Genomic DNA, 13,731 nt, shown 5'->3' with positions numbered 1-13,731 from the left:
CCATCTTTGTTGTGTTCTTGTGTGACTAGTCCACCCCCTACGTAGCCATCGGCGACTGACATGTTGGTTACATAGACATTTAAGGCGAGATAACATTTCCCTATCCTGTGTAAACAAATCGTTTACCCATATGTCTGTTCACTAGCTGCTTCCAGAATGAGCACTCAACTCTCCTCATATTGCCTGCAGTCTTATGCTAAGCAAATGTTGATACTGATATTTAGATTTTAGTCGTATGACCCACATCCAGATCTTTGTTTCATGAAGTGTGCACTCAGGTTAGCCTGTCTACTTCAGCAGTGTACTTACATTAACTCACTTGAAGGTTCTACACCATGACTTTAAACTAAGTACAAGAATTGCGTATGTGTTCACCAAAATATGGAAGGTCACAATCAAATAACTGCATAAAACAAGCATTATGGAGTTACATGATTTTACTGCCTATGCTGTGGGATGTGAAAAAGAAAAGGTCCCAGTTGTCAGGATGATAACCGTTCCTATGTAATGGGGGGTCTACGAACTGCACATTAATAATAATAATATGTTGATTTGTATAGCTCTTTCCCCTCACTGTTAAAGGTGGGCTCAAAGCACTTTTTACTCAAAAGAAAAACAAACAATAATAATGGATGCTGGTCTAAAATACAGTTGTAGAATCACTGAAAAATAGCCGAATTCTTGTAGTAAGATCATCAGGTTAGTTTTACAATCAGTGAGAAATAGCCAGATTCTGTTCAAGAGTTTCCAGATTGAAATATTGGGGAATCATCAGCATGTAGCGGTAGTCATAGTTTGTTCACAAACACTGGCCTCCTATGACTGTGGAAAGAGAGATGTGGATGCCAGTGAGACACACCTGTCTGCTACCTGATATTAAAACATGGCTAGTCTTCACACTCCTGTGTATGACACTTTGCTATGCAAGTATTCCAGAGCATGCAGTATACCCTGCAAGATGTATGTGGTCAATAGCTCCAGCAGATCACTCGAAAGTAGGCATGCAGCAGGTGACGGCAAGAATCACAGCCCATAACAGGCATAACTGTCCACAGTTCATGGGGATTTAAGAAGCTACAGTAATGTGGGAGATGTAATGCTTCAAGCACAATCCATCAAGATAGCCTAATCTACTCAGGTGTGTACCTCCAATATATTATCCAAATTTCCCATCTACTGCTGATGGCCATCAGTTGTTTATGCCATCTACTTCTGATGACCTTAGTTGTTAACATCCTCAAACACCTGAATGGTCAGCAAAAGAGCACTTTATTTGAAACACTTGAGCAATGGGCAAAAGAACACATAAAACACCTGGGCAGCACTGACCTGACTGTCAGCCGGTGATGTGACATGCCACTGAAAAGAGATAGCTCGAGTCTTGGAGGTGTTGATGATGAAGATTATACGTCTCCCTTCAGTGAAGAGAGGCATGTTACCAAATGAAACTCGTTCAGAAGACAGCTGAGCAAGCTGCAAACAAACAGTTTACATTTTAAAGTTTGTTAAATTGTCTTATCCCTGGAATAAAAGTCTAGAATTTGTGTTGAGTGCGATAATATTGTGTTGTAACATAGTAAATAGCACAATAAGTAGCAATAACAGAAACAATAAAGGTTCAATAAACACCACCAGACAGTACAAGCTCGATAGACAGCCAGCAGAGAGGTTTACCTGGCCTGGCATAGTTGCACTCTGTACGCTGGGCACACCACTAAGGTCCTGGTGTTCGGTAACTGGCATCGTGTGTCCCATGATACGCCTGTCATAGCCGACACCTGTAAAAGTGACAACGGCCATGTCACCATGGTGTACGTAGATGGGGATGTCCACCATGTATGTCTTTGCCTCAAGGGGAGAGAATCGCCACTCAACAGACATGGTACGACCTGGTAGTATCTCACCAATAGGGTTCAGGCATTCAAAGATGACTTGATCATAATTTTCCTGGAAAACATTGTTCTCAGTAATACACAATTTCTATGTTTCATTTCTCAAGTACCTACTTCTAGATGTGAGTCAACTTCTCTGTCTTCATTGCTGTTGTTCTGCATGCTAAACTTACATACTTCAATTTTAGTGATCCTAGGATAAAGATTGTAGTGCTAGCTATGTGAGACTACTTTATGTGGGACTATTTTATATAACTGTCATAATGTCAATGTTTCATATCTTTCACAACTTGTGGGATATACTCCATTGTTAAGTCACAGCAGAATCTAAATAAAATCTGATTCTTCAATTTTTCAGATTTAAACTGTCATATGGATCTTGAATCACAATTTTTCTTTTTTCTCTTTAATGCTTTTTTCACTTTCTATTATTTTTTAATCTGAATGTCATCGTTGATGCTCTTCTGACATTCTCTCCTCCCACAGTCTTTGATCTTTGTTTGATCTCTAACGTCTTCTGTATTCCTCACCTCTTAAAACCTTGAACTTACTTATCTCTATAACTCACCTTCTGAATGATATCAAGCGGTGTAAGGTCAAATTCATACCGCACAGGCACTGCTCCACCATTGTATAGTTCATACACCTGCACATCCATGTCACAATTAAATAAATGGTGTAAATGTGCAAATCATGCAATGATTTCAATCATGCAATATTATAAAAATTTTTTAAAGAAATAAAGTGCTTCTTTATTTCTTAATAATGTTATTCTTGACACATATGTGGGAAGAGAGAAAAATAGTTAATAAATATGCAGTTAGGAGATGTTTGGCATTTACTGAAGAACTTATAGTACTCCAGTTGTCCCAGGTATTAATAACCCAAATCTAACTGCATGCAGTTTAAACAGAGAGCAAATTAGCACTGCCTACCTGTTTAGGGCTGACCTTTTCACCTATGGGAACTGGTGTGAACATGTGCTTGTTGGATGGGAAATGGATGTAGTGCCGCAGATGATCTACTGTCATGCCGATGAAATTAAGCTGTCACAACATGACACATGAGACCTATCAGAAAATCCCTTGCTGTTGCAAAGGATACATGTGCACTGTCACAACATAGAAGCACTGTCATGACACATGGGCACAGCTAGTCACATATAAGCAGTCACTACACAACACGTGCACTGTCAGTTGAACATGATGAGATTAAGTACTATGATACTATTCCATGATACCTAGGCACAGTTGTGATGTGATACATGACTGTTTACAGTACCTATATCCATTCAAACCTTTATTCATTGCTTTACATTCTACTCTTGTACATCATCTTGATATTGTTCAGTGTGTCTATACATATCCCACCGTCCATTGTTATCTAATGTTCATTCATCATTACATTACTGGACTGCGCAGAGAGTGCGATCTATCTTGGTCATGATGCTGCACGTTACAAACACACATTCTTCTTCTTCTTATTATAATAATAATACATGAGCACTATGTGATCATTAACACCTAAGTTGTCATAAAATCACACATTTGAGTTGCCAGAAAAGACACATCAGATGCATGCAAAAAACACATCAACAAAATTATCAGTTATTTGGTGCGTGTTTGTCATTTCAGATAACAGTACATCTAAAGTGTCTGTTGGTGATATGACTACATCCCTGTCATGTTTCTGATGCATACTTTTTGAAAAAAAAAAGGCATAAGGATTCATAGATTTTTGATGGAAATATAGCAGATAGCTACATGCAGCTTGTAGGTATTAAGAAAACCAGTCTCAGGCCAAGTTACCAGAATCTCACGCCCACACGACAGCTTGAAAAGAACTGGCAGGCGATCTGTGCCGGCCATGGTGTGGTTATAAGTGAATGTCACCACCTGTGTGGCACCAGGTGGTAGTCTCCCTTTCTGAGGTGTGATTTCAAACAGCTTGTTGTCCATGACTTTCATCTGCAAAAAGTGCAAATGTAAATAAACATGGCTGTCGCCTGCATATGGGACAGGAGATTTCGATCATGGATTTGGCTGAGGAAAATAAGTCGTATTGTGAACAGTGAACAAAGAGAGTAATATTGTGACTGATTTAAAAAAGCAAGGAGTCTTGTGACTGATAAAGAATGCAAGTAATATGGTAACTGATGAAGACCACAATCATGAAAACTGTTTCCTGCACAAAGTTAGAGGGCCGAACAGGAGCAGAATAGCCAATCAGATTAAATCATACCACTTCTGTCTCACAACCAAAGATCATGAGCCTAACAGAAATGAATACTCAGCAATTTGTTGTCATAATCACACTACATATGTAACTAAGTTGTGGGGTTATAGTGTCAGCAAACTTTCTCCCACACACTCAAACAGGAGGCAGGAAATAGCCAGCAAGTGTATGAGCTTTAATGAAGGGGCTTGAACAATTGCTGTGGCTGCATCCCTTCACAGCAAGTTTGGCATCGCATCAACAGAGGCGGTAAAATGCTGAAGCTGTCTTTTCTAAACTTCATATGTCATTCTTTTACCCATAGCACCTCTGCCCCTGTCTCAGCTCTGCCCTTATATACCCCTTGCAGGGCTAAACTTTCCCTGATGCTCCTGTACGCCCACAGCGATTTGGAGTATTAACCCTAGCCAATCACCACTGAGCACCCTTTTTTGCAATGCTCAGAAGGTCCACACCAATGTGTTTCAAGTGAAAAAACTTTAACAACAAATGCCACTCCTCTACATATATACAAGCATTTGTTGTTAAAATGACACTACATACACAAGCAGCATCAAAGGATAGTGAATAACTGACCTCATGCAGCTCATCCTCATCAAACTCTCCGGTCTCTGCCCAGTACTCCAATTCCAGCTGCAGATCACTTGGCAACAGGAAGGCCCTATACAGAAACACATATATAATACATGTGTAGGCAATGTCTGAGCATGGTTTTTAAGTACCCAGACTGCCATGCAATGGATTATTGATGTTGAACCCCAAACAACAATTGATATATCTCTAATAAACACATATTGCTAATATCTGCAAGATAGACAGACCTCCTGCAAAACACACATTATCTGATCATGGGGCATATTTTTAATTCATCTGATTTGATTTTTCTTGTTTATGTTTTATTTTTTATCTTCTATCACCTTACTATCTATTATTATTATTCTATCGACCTTACCAGTCTGTGTCAAGAGTGCCGGAGTTCTCAAACATCAGGGTGACAATGCCAGGGTGACTGCCAAGAGGTGCTGCACTAAAATTGAACTCGAAAATGGATCGTGTGTAGACAGGTGGTCGACGTCGAAAGCTGAGACAAAGTCATGAAAACCAAATATTCTAGAATCTAGTGTTTATCACTGACTAAACCATACTTTATCATTTTTTCACATGCAAGTTTAGAAAAGGCTTGAAGACTGTAACATACAAAGAATGTTCTCACTTACTGTTCAACCATCATTATTTTCAAATGCCAGATTAAATAGAACCATTTTACAAGTATTAAACACAAAGATCTTTGCCAAAATATTTACACAAAATATTGAGGTAAGCTAAGGTGACAGACGTTCGGGGCGAAAGCGGGAATGTATGAGTCGTCACCGTCAAAGAAGCCGAAAAAAGTGATTTTTAAAGAACATGGACTTATGATTAGCAGGCGGGACACTACAAAGCGGGATTCTGTCACCTTAGGTAAGCAGCTCTCTGTTTTAATTCACAATTCATGCCGGCTGAGAAGTGAGGAAGTTATTTTCATTATATTTACTACCTTTGATATGTTGCTGTACTGTATATAGTATATTACAGTATATAGTATAGTAATGACCTAAATGTAGTACCTGTGGCGTGTTGCTATATTATACATGACCTCTTCAGCTGAAGGATTTGCATCCAGGGCTTCATTGAGGCTGAAACAGGACATCATGCAAAATCAGAATCAGGGTCAAGGCAATATGGCTTTACAGAGGCTGCATCAGTAACAGGATTAAGTCATAGATGCCACTATGATATGCTTATATTCCAGAGTAAGGCCTTCTATATATGTATATCAATATATAAATAATATCACTATTTCGTACTTATAGGAATTCCTGCATGAGCCGGAAAGTTTCAAAAACTATTGCCTTAGGGACTGCAGAAAGATTTCCTATAAGTAGCAACGCTTGAGAAATCTTAGAGGAGTTATATGATAATAAATGACAAGTTTACCTGTCCAGTGAGAACAGGGCCCAAAGCTGTTTCTTGCTGATGCCCACCAGGCTCCCTGAACACCGTGCATCCGTAACAACCAGAGATGGGTAGACGCCAGATGTTAAGACATAGAATAGGTGGTGCTGCTCATTGGTGGTGTGACCTGATCTGTGGCCTGCTGAAAAATCAAATGAAGGAACATGATGCTGTGCTAGTATGCTCTTGTCTGTCATTGATGCTTACATGAATATCTGTTTGTCTTTTGTTACTACATGAACACAATGCTGTGTCTGCATGTTCTTGTCTGTCACTGATATATGCTGCATGCACATAATGGAATGTCAAAAAACCCATTGTTTCGAGAGGTTTGCATGTAGATAACTATATCAACATTTCAATAACAAAATGTTAAGATAAGATAATAAGATAACACTTTATTTATCCCTGAAGGGAAATTTGGAGCAGCTCAATATAAAAGCACAGAACAATAATAGCGGCATAGCCTATCCATATCCCCCAAGCAGACTCATGCATTCATGTTTCAGACAGCTGTATTCATTTGCCCACGGTGACATTCAGAAGTCACAAACACAAACAAAAGAGTGGAACAGGCTGCAGGAATGAGGGGACAAAGTACTGGCAGCACCCCAGCTGTTCTAACAGGACTACCCCTACACTACCGCTGTTTTAAACAGGATCGAGTTCCTGCTACAAAGAAATAGACTGCAGCATGCAGGACTTGCTTACTGTTGCTCAAGAAAGACCTCTGTGGTGAGCTTTGTTAACTGCTGCATCAATCCAGTCTCCTGATGACCTGTATGGGGTGACTAGCAAAGGTCAGTAAAAACTGGTCAAGGCAATGAATTAATTAACAGACTGCATACCTTCTGGTTCCAGGAGCCGATAGGAGACAGCATACTGGTATGTGGTTCTGGAAACAGGCCGAACTGTGGCTGTGATGACTTGCTTGGACCTAGCAGGAATGATTCCTTGCATTGGCTCCAGCTCCAGACCTAAAGGACATGAGGATAAAGGACTACTGTTGAGACCACAGATTAGACAGGGAGACTAGGAACTTCAAGCAAGGTAACAAATCTGCACTGCCACATGTTACGCCGTCTGTCTGTCGCACTGCCAGCCTATTTCAATCATGAAACTGTCCTTCCTGGGCTGCTTTATACATGAAAGATCAACAAGAGCTGTTACCAACCCTGATACGAGGAAGAGCATTCACCACTCTCCCTCATTTATCACCTCGACTCCATCATCAGCTTAAAGCATCATTTTGTCAGCACTGATTATACCATCCACAATCTAACTGCTTCATCAACAAAATGGAGCTTAAATAATGAAATCATTGTCAATTCCCTACCTGGGCGGCCTTCCCTGAAGTCATTTTCATCAACACTGCTGTTAATGCTCAGATGATAGATGACAGAGCAAGAACTGTTGTTAAGGAGAGTGACACTTTTGCTGGATGAACTACCAACAATGAGGTCACCAAAATCAAAGTAGGTCTGGTCAACCTGTAATATTAAAAATAGATATCAAATGATGCAAATGACCTGAATGACTTCTAGCACAGTACAGGCACCATGAATGTATGTCTGATACGATACGTGTGGTAGAGGTCTACAATACAGCTGGGCACACACAGCACATAAACACTTCCAGAGTCAAAGAAAGAAACTTTTAGACAGCAAGACTCAGGTTGCAGTACCGCCAGTAGATCACCACCTCAACCAGCAACCTGAATGAGGACTTTATCAGAAAGTTTGCCTGAGTTAACCTACAGTCATATATTAAGTATCATCTTTGTGAAGTGCGCATAACCATGTGCCATGTTGTAGACGAGTTACACACACAGAAGATAATTTTTGCTCTAAAATGATAGCTTATCTGCTTACATACATATGACATAAACTTAGTTCTAAAATGATACACATGCTACAGTGAAATTCTAAAATGATGCACATGCATGAAAGAAACACTAAATAGCCATTTCCATCAGCATTACACATTACCAAACACATCATCTGGTTTAAAATGGGGGTAGAAATACTAACCTCAAGGCTACCATATGCACCTTCTCCAATGATCCTGACAGGAAATTCTCGCTTCTTTCCTCCGGATGTGTTGCTGCTAAAGCCCTGACCCCACATGACAAGACTGGGCTTCATGACAAACTTGCCAACATCACTGGGTATGAAGGTCCACACCTGGGACTACACAAAATATCTGCATGTATCCTTTTGTGACCAGATAGGGAAGTATTCTATGCAGCCTACACCACTGACATCCATAACATTTATATCAAAATACAGTGTTCATCTGTTATAACAGCTGTTGATTCACCCCAAGGCAGACAAAAAGAAATCTTTTGTAAGCACAGGAGAGATGTTTACTAAATAGAGGGATGATACAAAAATGGTAAGATGTGTAGCAGATGGTAAAATGTATATTAGATATGAAGTGGATTGTAGTAGATGGTCAGATGTATAGTAGATACATAGTAGATAGTAAAAATAGTACATGATGGTCAGATAAATAGAAGGTGTGTAGTAGATAGTAGAGTCTTTAGTAGATGTTGAAACGCATGGATCACCTGGGACTCATTAGGGAAGATAATCCCAGCATCAGGATGGACCTTAAGCTGCTTGGCGTCGCTGTGCTTCATGTGCCACTCGAACCTGAGACATCAATGACAGAAGACTTGCAGTCAGAGCACCTGTCTACATCGCCACTCAGACATGAAGTTATCTGCATATGAGTAACATGACAGCCAGAAGACCATCTGCAGTGACTAGAGTATATCTTGACTTCTAGATAAGATATGAAATACCTTTATTTGGGAAAGTATTATTTGAATTAAAGCAATGTAATAGGTTTTAGACTGATGCATGGCGAATAGATTAGTACTAAGTGGAGGTGAGTTAAAGACCCATCAGAGATTTTTTGTTCTAAAGAGTGGGTTTATTTCCAAATGGCAAAGGAATTACTCCTCAGATTTTGAGGTTTAGTTTCTTGTAGTAAACTCCACCTGATCCTTAGGAAAAAAAATTCACTCCTATATGTATTTTTGTGACTCGAGCACCTTCCCATGTTCAAATTGCCCAGTGAGACAAATAAAGTTGGTTATTATCATTGTCACATGGGTCTTTAAAAACAGCAGAAATGTTGTGTTTAGGCTGTGTGTTGAAGGAATTTGTAATATTATAAAACTCTTTGATTTCACACATGAAATGAGAACAAGTTTAGATCACCAAAACCATCTCAGCATTAATCAGCCTTACCGGAGTGGAATGCGAGAAGTGTTTTTGATGGTATAGGTACGATGTGAACTGGTGCCAATACAAGTGGGCTTGAAAAACAAGCATCCTTCACTTTCTAGGAGGACCTCTGGGCAATCAGCCGATGCCCACAGCTGCACTGTCTGTGGTGTACATAATATATTTCTTATTACATCTTGTTACACACTACACATGCCATGTCACATTACACACTGCTTCATCTCTGTGTGTATATATATATAAGTATATGGCAAGTTCAATATTACATCTAAAGTTTCATGGCTTTGCATGTAACTCTCATTAATTTGTATTAATTACATGATACTACGTTGCATGCATCATAATATGCTTCACACAGTACAGTACACATTACCTCTTACAAGCTGCTTGCTCACTGTCATACATGCTTCACAAAATATGCTGCACATTAGCTTACTACTACCACATACTACATGTCAGATAGCTGACTTCACGTCACATTGTTTGCTATCATCACATCCTACAGTTTGTTACACACAACATTAACTTGTTTGTTGATGACATACTTACATACCATGTACAGGCTTTCAATGACAAATAATAATCAAATCAAATTCTGAACACTTAATCAACACATGCAATAAATTTATTTTAAACTCTCGAAATAAACGTTAACAGGCAAGATAACTGAAAGTGAAGGTGTACCACTTTTGTAATGAGAACAAACTGTTCAAGATCTTAAGAAACATACAAGCGAAAAATGCACTCAATCTGTAGATTAAACACTGCATGATGCCAATTCATTTATTCATTGATTCTTATTATACACTGATGTGACCACAACAAAGCTTTTCTTCGTCAATTATTTTCTGAGCTAGTACATTTGCAGGCTAGTGATATAGTAAGATGACAATATTGTTACTTTGAAACCATGGAACAAACTGTCACAATACAGCACAGATACAGTTTGAGTTTTATGTCTTTGCTGTACTGCACTGACTTTCATCATTCTCTAGAAAACATTCTTCATCTTATGGAGTCTGCTTTATGTATCATTTTCAGCATCTCTGTCACATATAGCAATGCTGCAAAGATTGGTGAATTAATAGGTTGTTGGTAATTCATGGCCATCTGTTCTGCCCAGGATAGGATTTTGGATATTTAATGTCATTCATCCCTGTCTTCTTCTTGCTGACTGTCAGAGTCACCCTCTCCAAAGACGACAGCTCCAAAACAGATAACCACACCAGCAACAGGAAGGCTGGACATGGTGAGGAGCAGCCATCAGGCTTATGATGAAGTACATGACTGCAGACTGCCGGTTGAGTTGGTGATGATTTCTGCTCACAGTACTGTGACTTGTATCTTGCTCTCCAACTTTCTCTCTACCCACTCATCCCTCTCATATTTAGACATTATCTCTTCCATATTTAAGTGATAAGCAGATGGTCAGCCTAGAATCTATCTCTCTCAGTGGATGAAAACAAGTTAATTTGGGACTGTCATAATGGGAACAAGGTATCCCCAATAATGAGGTTGATGGCACAACTTAGTGACCTCTCTCTATTATCAGTCATGTTTTCAATTCCATGTCTTCTCACAATGCTTTCTAAGTTACTGTTGTCCTGTTCTATTTTGACATTACAATCCCTCATAACAGTGATGGTATCATGAAAATATTATCACTCTGATCTCCACTTCTCCACTTGTTGTTCACAGAAGATGACTGCAACTCCTTCATGGTGTAGATAATATTCTCTTTTAGATTATAGTCCAGTCCTGGTGAAGACCTTAATTTGTCTGATTTAGTTCATCTGCTCTTGCTGATTCCAGGTACATAAATTCATTTTAGCTATGGTCTGTTTCAAGTCTGCCTGTTTCCTACCTTGCACATATATACCAAAACTAAATCTTATTTTCGTTTTGGTGATGTCGAGGACATTTTTTTTTCCTCTGTGCCACCATTCCTTCTGAATTATGCTGCTGGCAGTTGCATGACCCCAATAAAGAATTCAGGTCGACCTCTATACACACATTAATAAAGAATTCTCTCACAATTTCTGTAACATGTTCTTTTTTTCACAAGTCAAGGTTGATAGCTCTAAATTAACCATCCTAGCCTGGAGGGGAGGTTGATTGCCCTTTGTCTGGCTTCGGCTTTGACCTATCAGTTTGGCTTGCTCTGCCAGGAGCACTTTGTTGCCATCAGAACATCTCTTAAAGTCATTAGGACACACAAGCTTCATAACCTCATCGAGATAGCAATTGTCTAGGGAAATAATGCTGGCATAACATATGGAAAAACATACAAGAAGAGAGGAAAAAATGTTATACCATATGATGCTGGCTGAATTCTGTGATGTCTATGTCCTTGTGTAAACACAGATCAACATTGCAAACACAATAGTGAAAGATAGATGTCTGCTAATATTCTATTTCCCTACCTAAATTTTACTCTGTTAAATCCAAGCCCACATAAAGATGTATTCAGACAGAATTTGTAATATGTAAGCATATAATTAATACTTATCTCCAGTATTACAAATGGTTAATCAGATACTTTAGCTAATGTCAAGTTTTTTATCTAAACTATTTTATCTAAATACTGGTAAGATTTAGAATTGTGCACTACAGATACATAGAGCAGACATTAATTGTTACAGCTTTTCTGAACAGCCATTGGATAACCAGTAGCTCAATCTGGGAATGTACTGAAATCCCAGTCGTATCTTGTGCTGCCAAGGCTTCCCCACAGAGACTTTCTATAAGGCTTCAGTTTCGTTTTAGCAAAAACTTTGCTTAGACAAACCTATCTGGCCTATTGTACATATGCCCTGTTGAGTACAGATCTGGAAATTAATAATAATATTTCCCCACTTTAAAGTAAGCACAATGCACTGTAGAGATTTAAAAACAACATAAACTACACAAAAATAGAATTATAGACTTAAAAAGAAGACATGTAGAGAACAAAACTTATCAATAAAGAAACAGACATGGAGACCACAACAAAGCATAAAAGGAACAAAATGACGTTTTCACTGACGAAAGAGAACAATGAATCCAATAAAGTGGAAAAAATGTGAGCAAGATGGCCAAGATGAAAAAGAGGCTGCAGAGATGGATTGTGGGTGAAGTGGTGTATAGGTGGAAATAGCATAGCGCAGGGATAGAAGAAACAATCCAGAAGATTGGATACAGTGCAAAACAACTCAACACACACACATCAAGAGGAGATGCTAAAGGTGAGAAAAAAACAGACAGCAGTCCCCGTCAGACAGGGAGATGATAGCAGTCAGTAGATGGTCAAGACGGAGTATATACTATGTGGGATAATCCACATAGACAAAAGATTTCAGATGTTATAAATATATAGCAAACTAGAATGCAGGCTGTCTGTAGAAATGGAGACCCATGCTACACTTATCTGTAAAATGGAACTAGTCATCTATACAATAGGGGACAAAATAGGAATGTTTACATCTATCTGCAATGTGGGAATTAGACTTTACCTGATCGTATTTCTCGTTGTCATTGAACTGGAAGACCATGTTGTGCCTGTAGGTATTGACTTTCTCTGGTGTAGCACATACCACAAATATCTGATGTTTTCCTTGCAGCACACCCTGAAATGGCTTGACAGCAAAGATGCTGCCACAAAATGTCATGCCAGACTAAATATTAGCAAAACCTGTCACATGACTTTTACCATCACACAACAGATCAATACAGTCATCATCATCATCCTCTGGTCAATATGAATACTCAAAAAGAAGTTTATACCATACCCTACCTTAATAAAAACAGACTAAGTCTCTACATGCATTTGCCCCTATCTACCTGATCATCTTAAATTCGCTACACACTTCTCCAAACTGGCTGTCTTAAAATAAATTATATACATATCTTTTCCTCTCTAATCATCTTAAATTTTACACACACATCATCTCCTATCTAACTGGTTGTCTTAAAATAACTTAGAAGTCATTTATACTCAATGTGTTGAACACATTTTTCCCTAACTGATTCTCTTGATAGCTAGTTTAAGTGTTTAAGTGCCCGTTTTCCTACCTGTTTGTTCTCTCTCTCTCTCTCACTATCACATTTTTCATTTATTCTCTGTCTGAATGTCAGTATTACATCTGTCTGTCAGTTTGTCTGTCTTTGGCAAGAGACCTAGAGACACAAAAGTGCACCAACTTATTAGGATGGTTCTGAATGTTGTACATAATTGGTGTTGATGCTGTGTTTGTCAGCAGGATGGTACGGTATGCTGCTTCCTTAGCACTGACTCCAGAAAAGACAACACTTGATGGGTCCATCTGGTACCAGGGCAGAAAAGTCTCGTTGTTTGGCTGAAATGTGTGCCCTGTCAT

At 39.0% G+C, this 13,731-nt stretch overlaps 1 protein-coding gene across 5 annotated transcripts in view; it reads right to left on the bottom strand.

Annotated features, from left to right (window-relative positions):
- Positions 1-13,731, bottom strand: part of LOC112576766 (cilia- and flagella-associated protein 65-like) — a 34,736-nt gene that overhangs the window by 10,199 nt on the left and 10,806 nt on the right. For 3 of the 5 annotated variants that reach the window (XM_025259466.1, XM_025259458.1, XM_025259476.1), the window contains exons 19-35: positions 13,556-13,724; positions 12,868-13,006; positions 11,690-11,725; positions 9,380-9,519; positions 8,692-8,776; positions 8,153-8,311; positions 7,459-7,612; positions 6,971-7,099; positions 6,105-6,264; positions 5,735-5,803; positions 5,080-5,208; positions 4,704-4,788; positions 3,701-3,859; positions 2,828-2,938; positions 2,461-2,538; positions 1,675-1,947; positions 1,330-1,473 (exon numbers count right to left, since the gene is read on the bottom strand). In XM_025259466.1, the coding sequence (XP_025115251.1) occupies positions 1,330-1,473; positions 1,675-1,947; positions 2,461-2,538; positions 2,828-2,938; positions 3,701-3,859; positions 4,704-4,788; positions 5,080-5,208; positions 5,735-5,803; positions 6,105-6,264; positions 6,971-7,099; positions 7,459-7,612; positions 8,153-8,311; positions 8,692-8,776; positions 9,380-9,519; positions 11,690-11,725; positions 12,868-13,006; positions 13,556-13,724 (2,219 nt within the window). The remainder of the gene's footprint in view (positions 1-1,329; positions 1,474-1,674; positions 1,948-2,460; positions 2,539-2,827; positions 2,939-3,700; positions 3,860-4,703; positions 4,789-5,079; positions 5,209-5,734; positions 5,804-6,104; positions 6,265-6,970; positions 7,100-7,458; positions 7,613-8,152; positions 8,312-8,691; positions 8,777-9,379; positions 9,520-11,689; positions 11,726-12,867; positions 13,007-13,555; positions 13,725-13,731) is intronic. The other 2 variants (XM_025259486.1, XM_025259494.1) reach the window with 2 other exon arrangements.

Source organism: Pomacea canaliculata, linkage group LG1, assembly GCF_003073045.1.
Source record: "Pomacea canaliculata isolate SZHN2017 linkage group LG1, ASM307304v1, whole genome shotgun sequence".
Lineage (NCBI taxonomy): Eukaryota > Metazoa > Mollusca > Gastropoda > Architaenioglossa > Ampullariidae > Pomacea > Pomacea canaliculata.
This window is presented reverse-complemented; position numbering and strand designations above follow the sequence as displayed.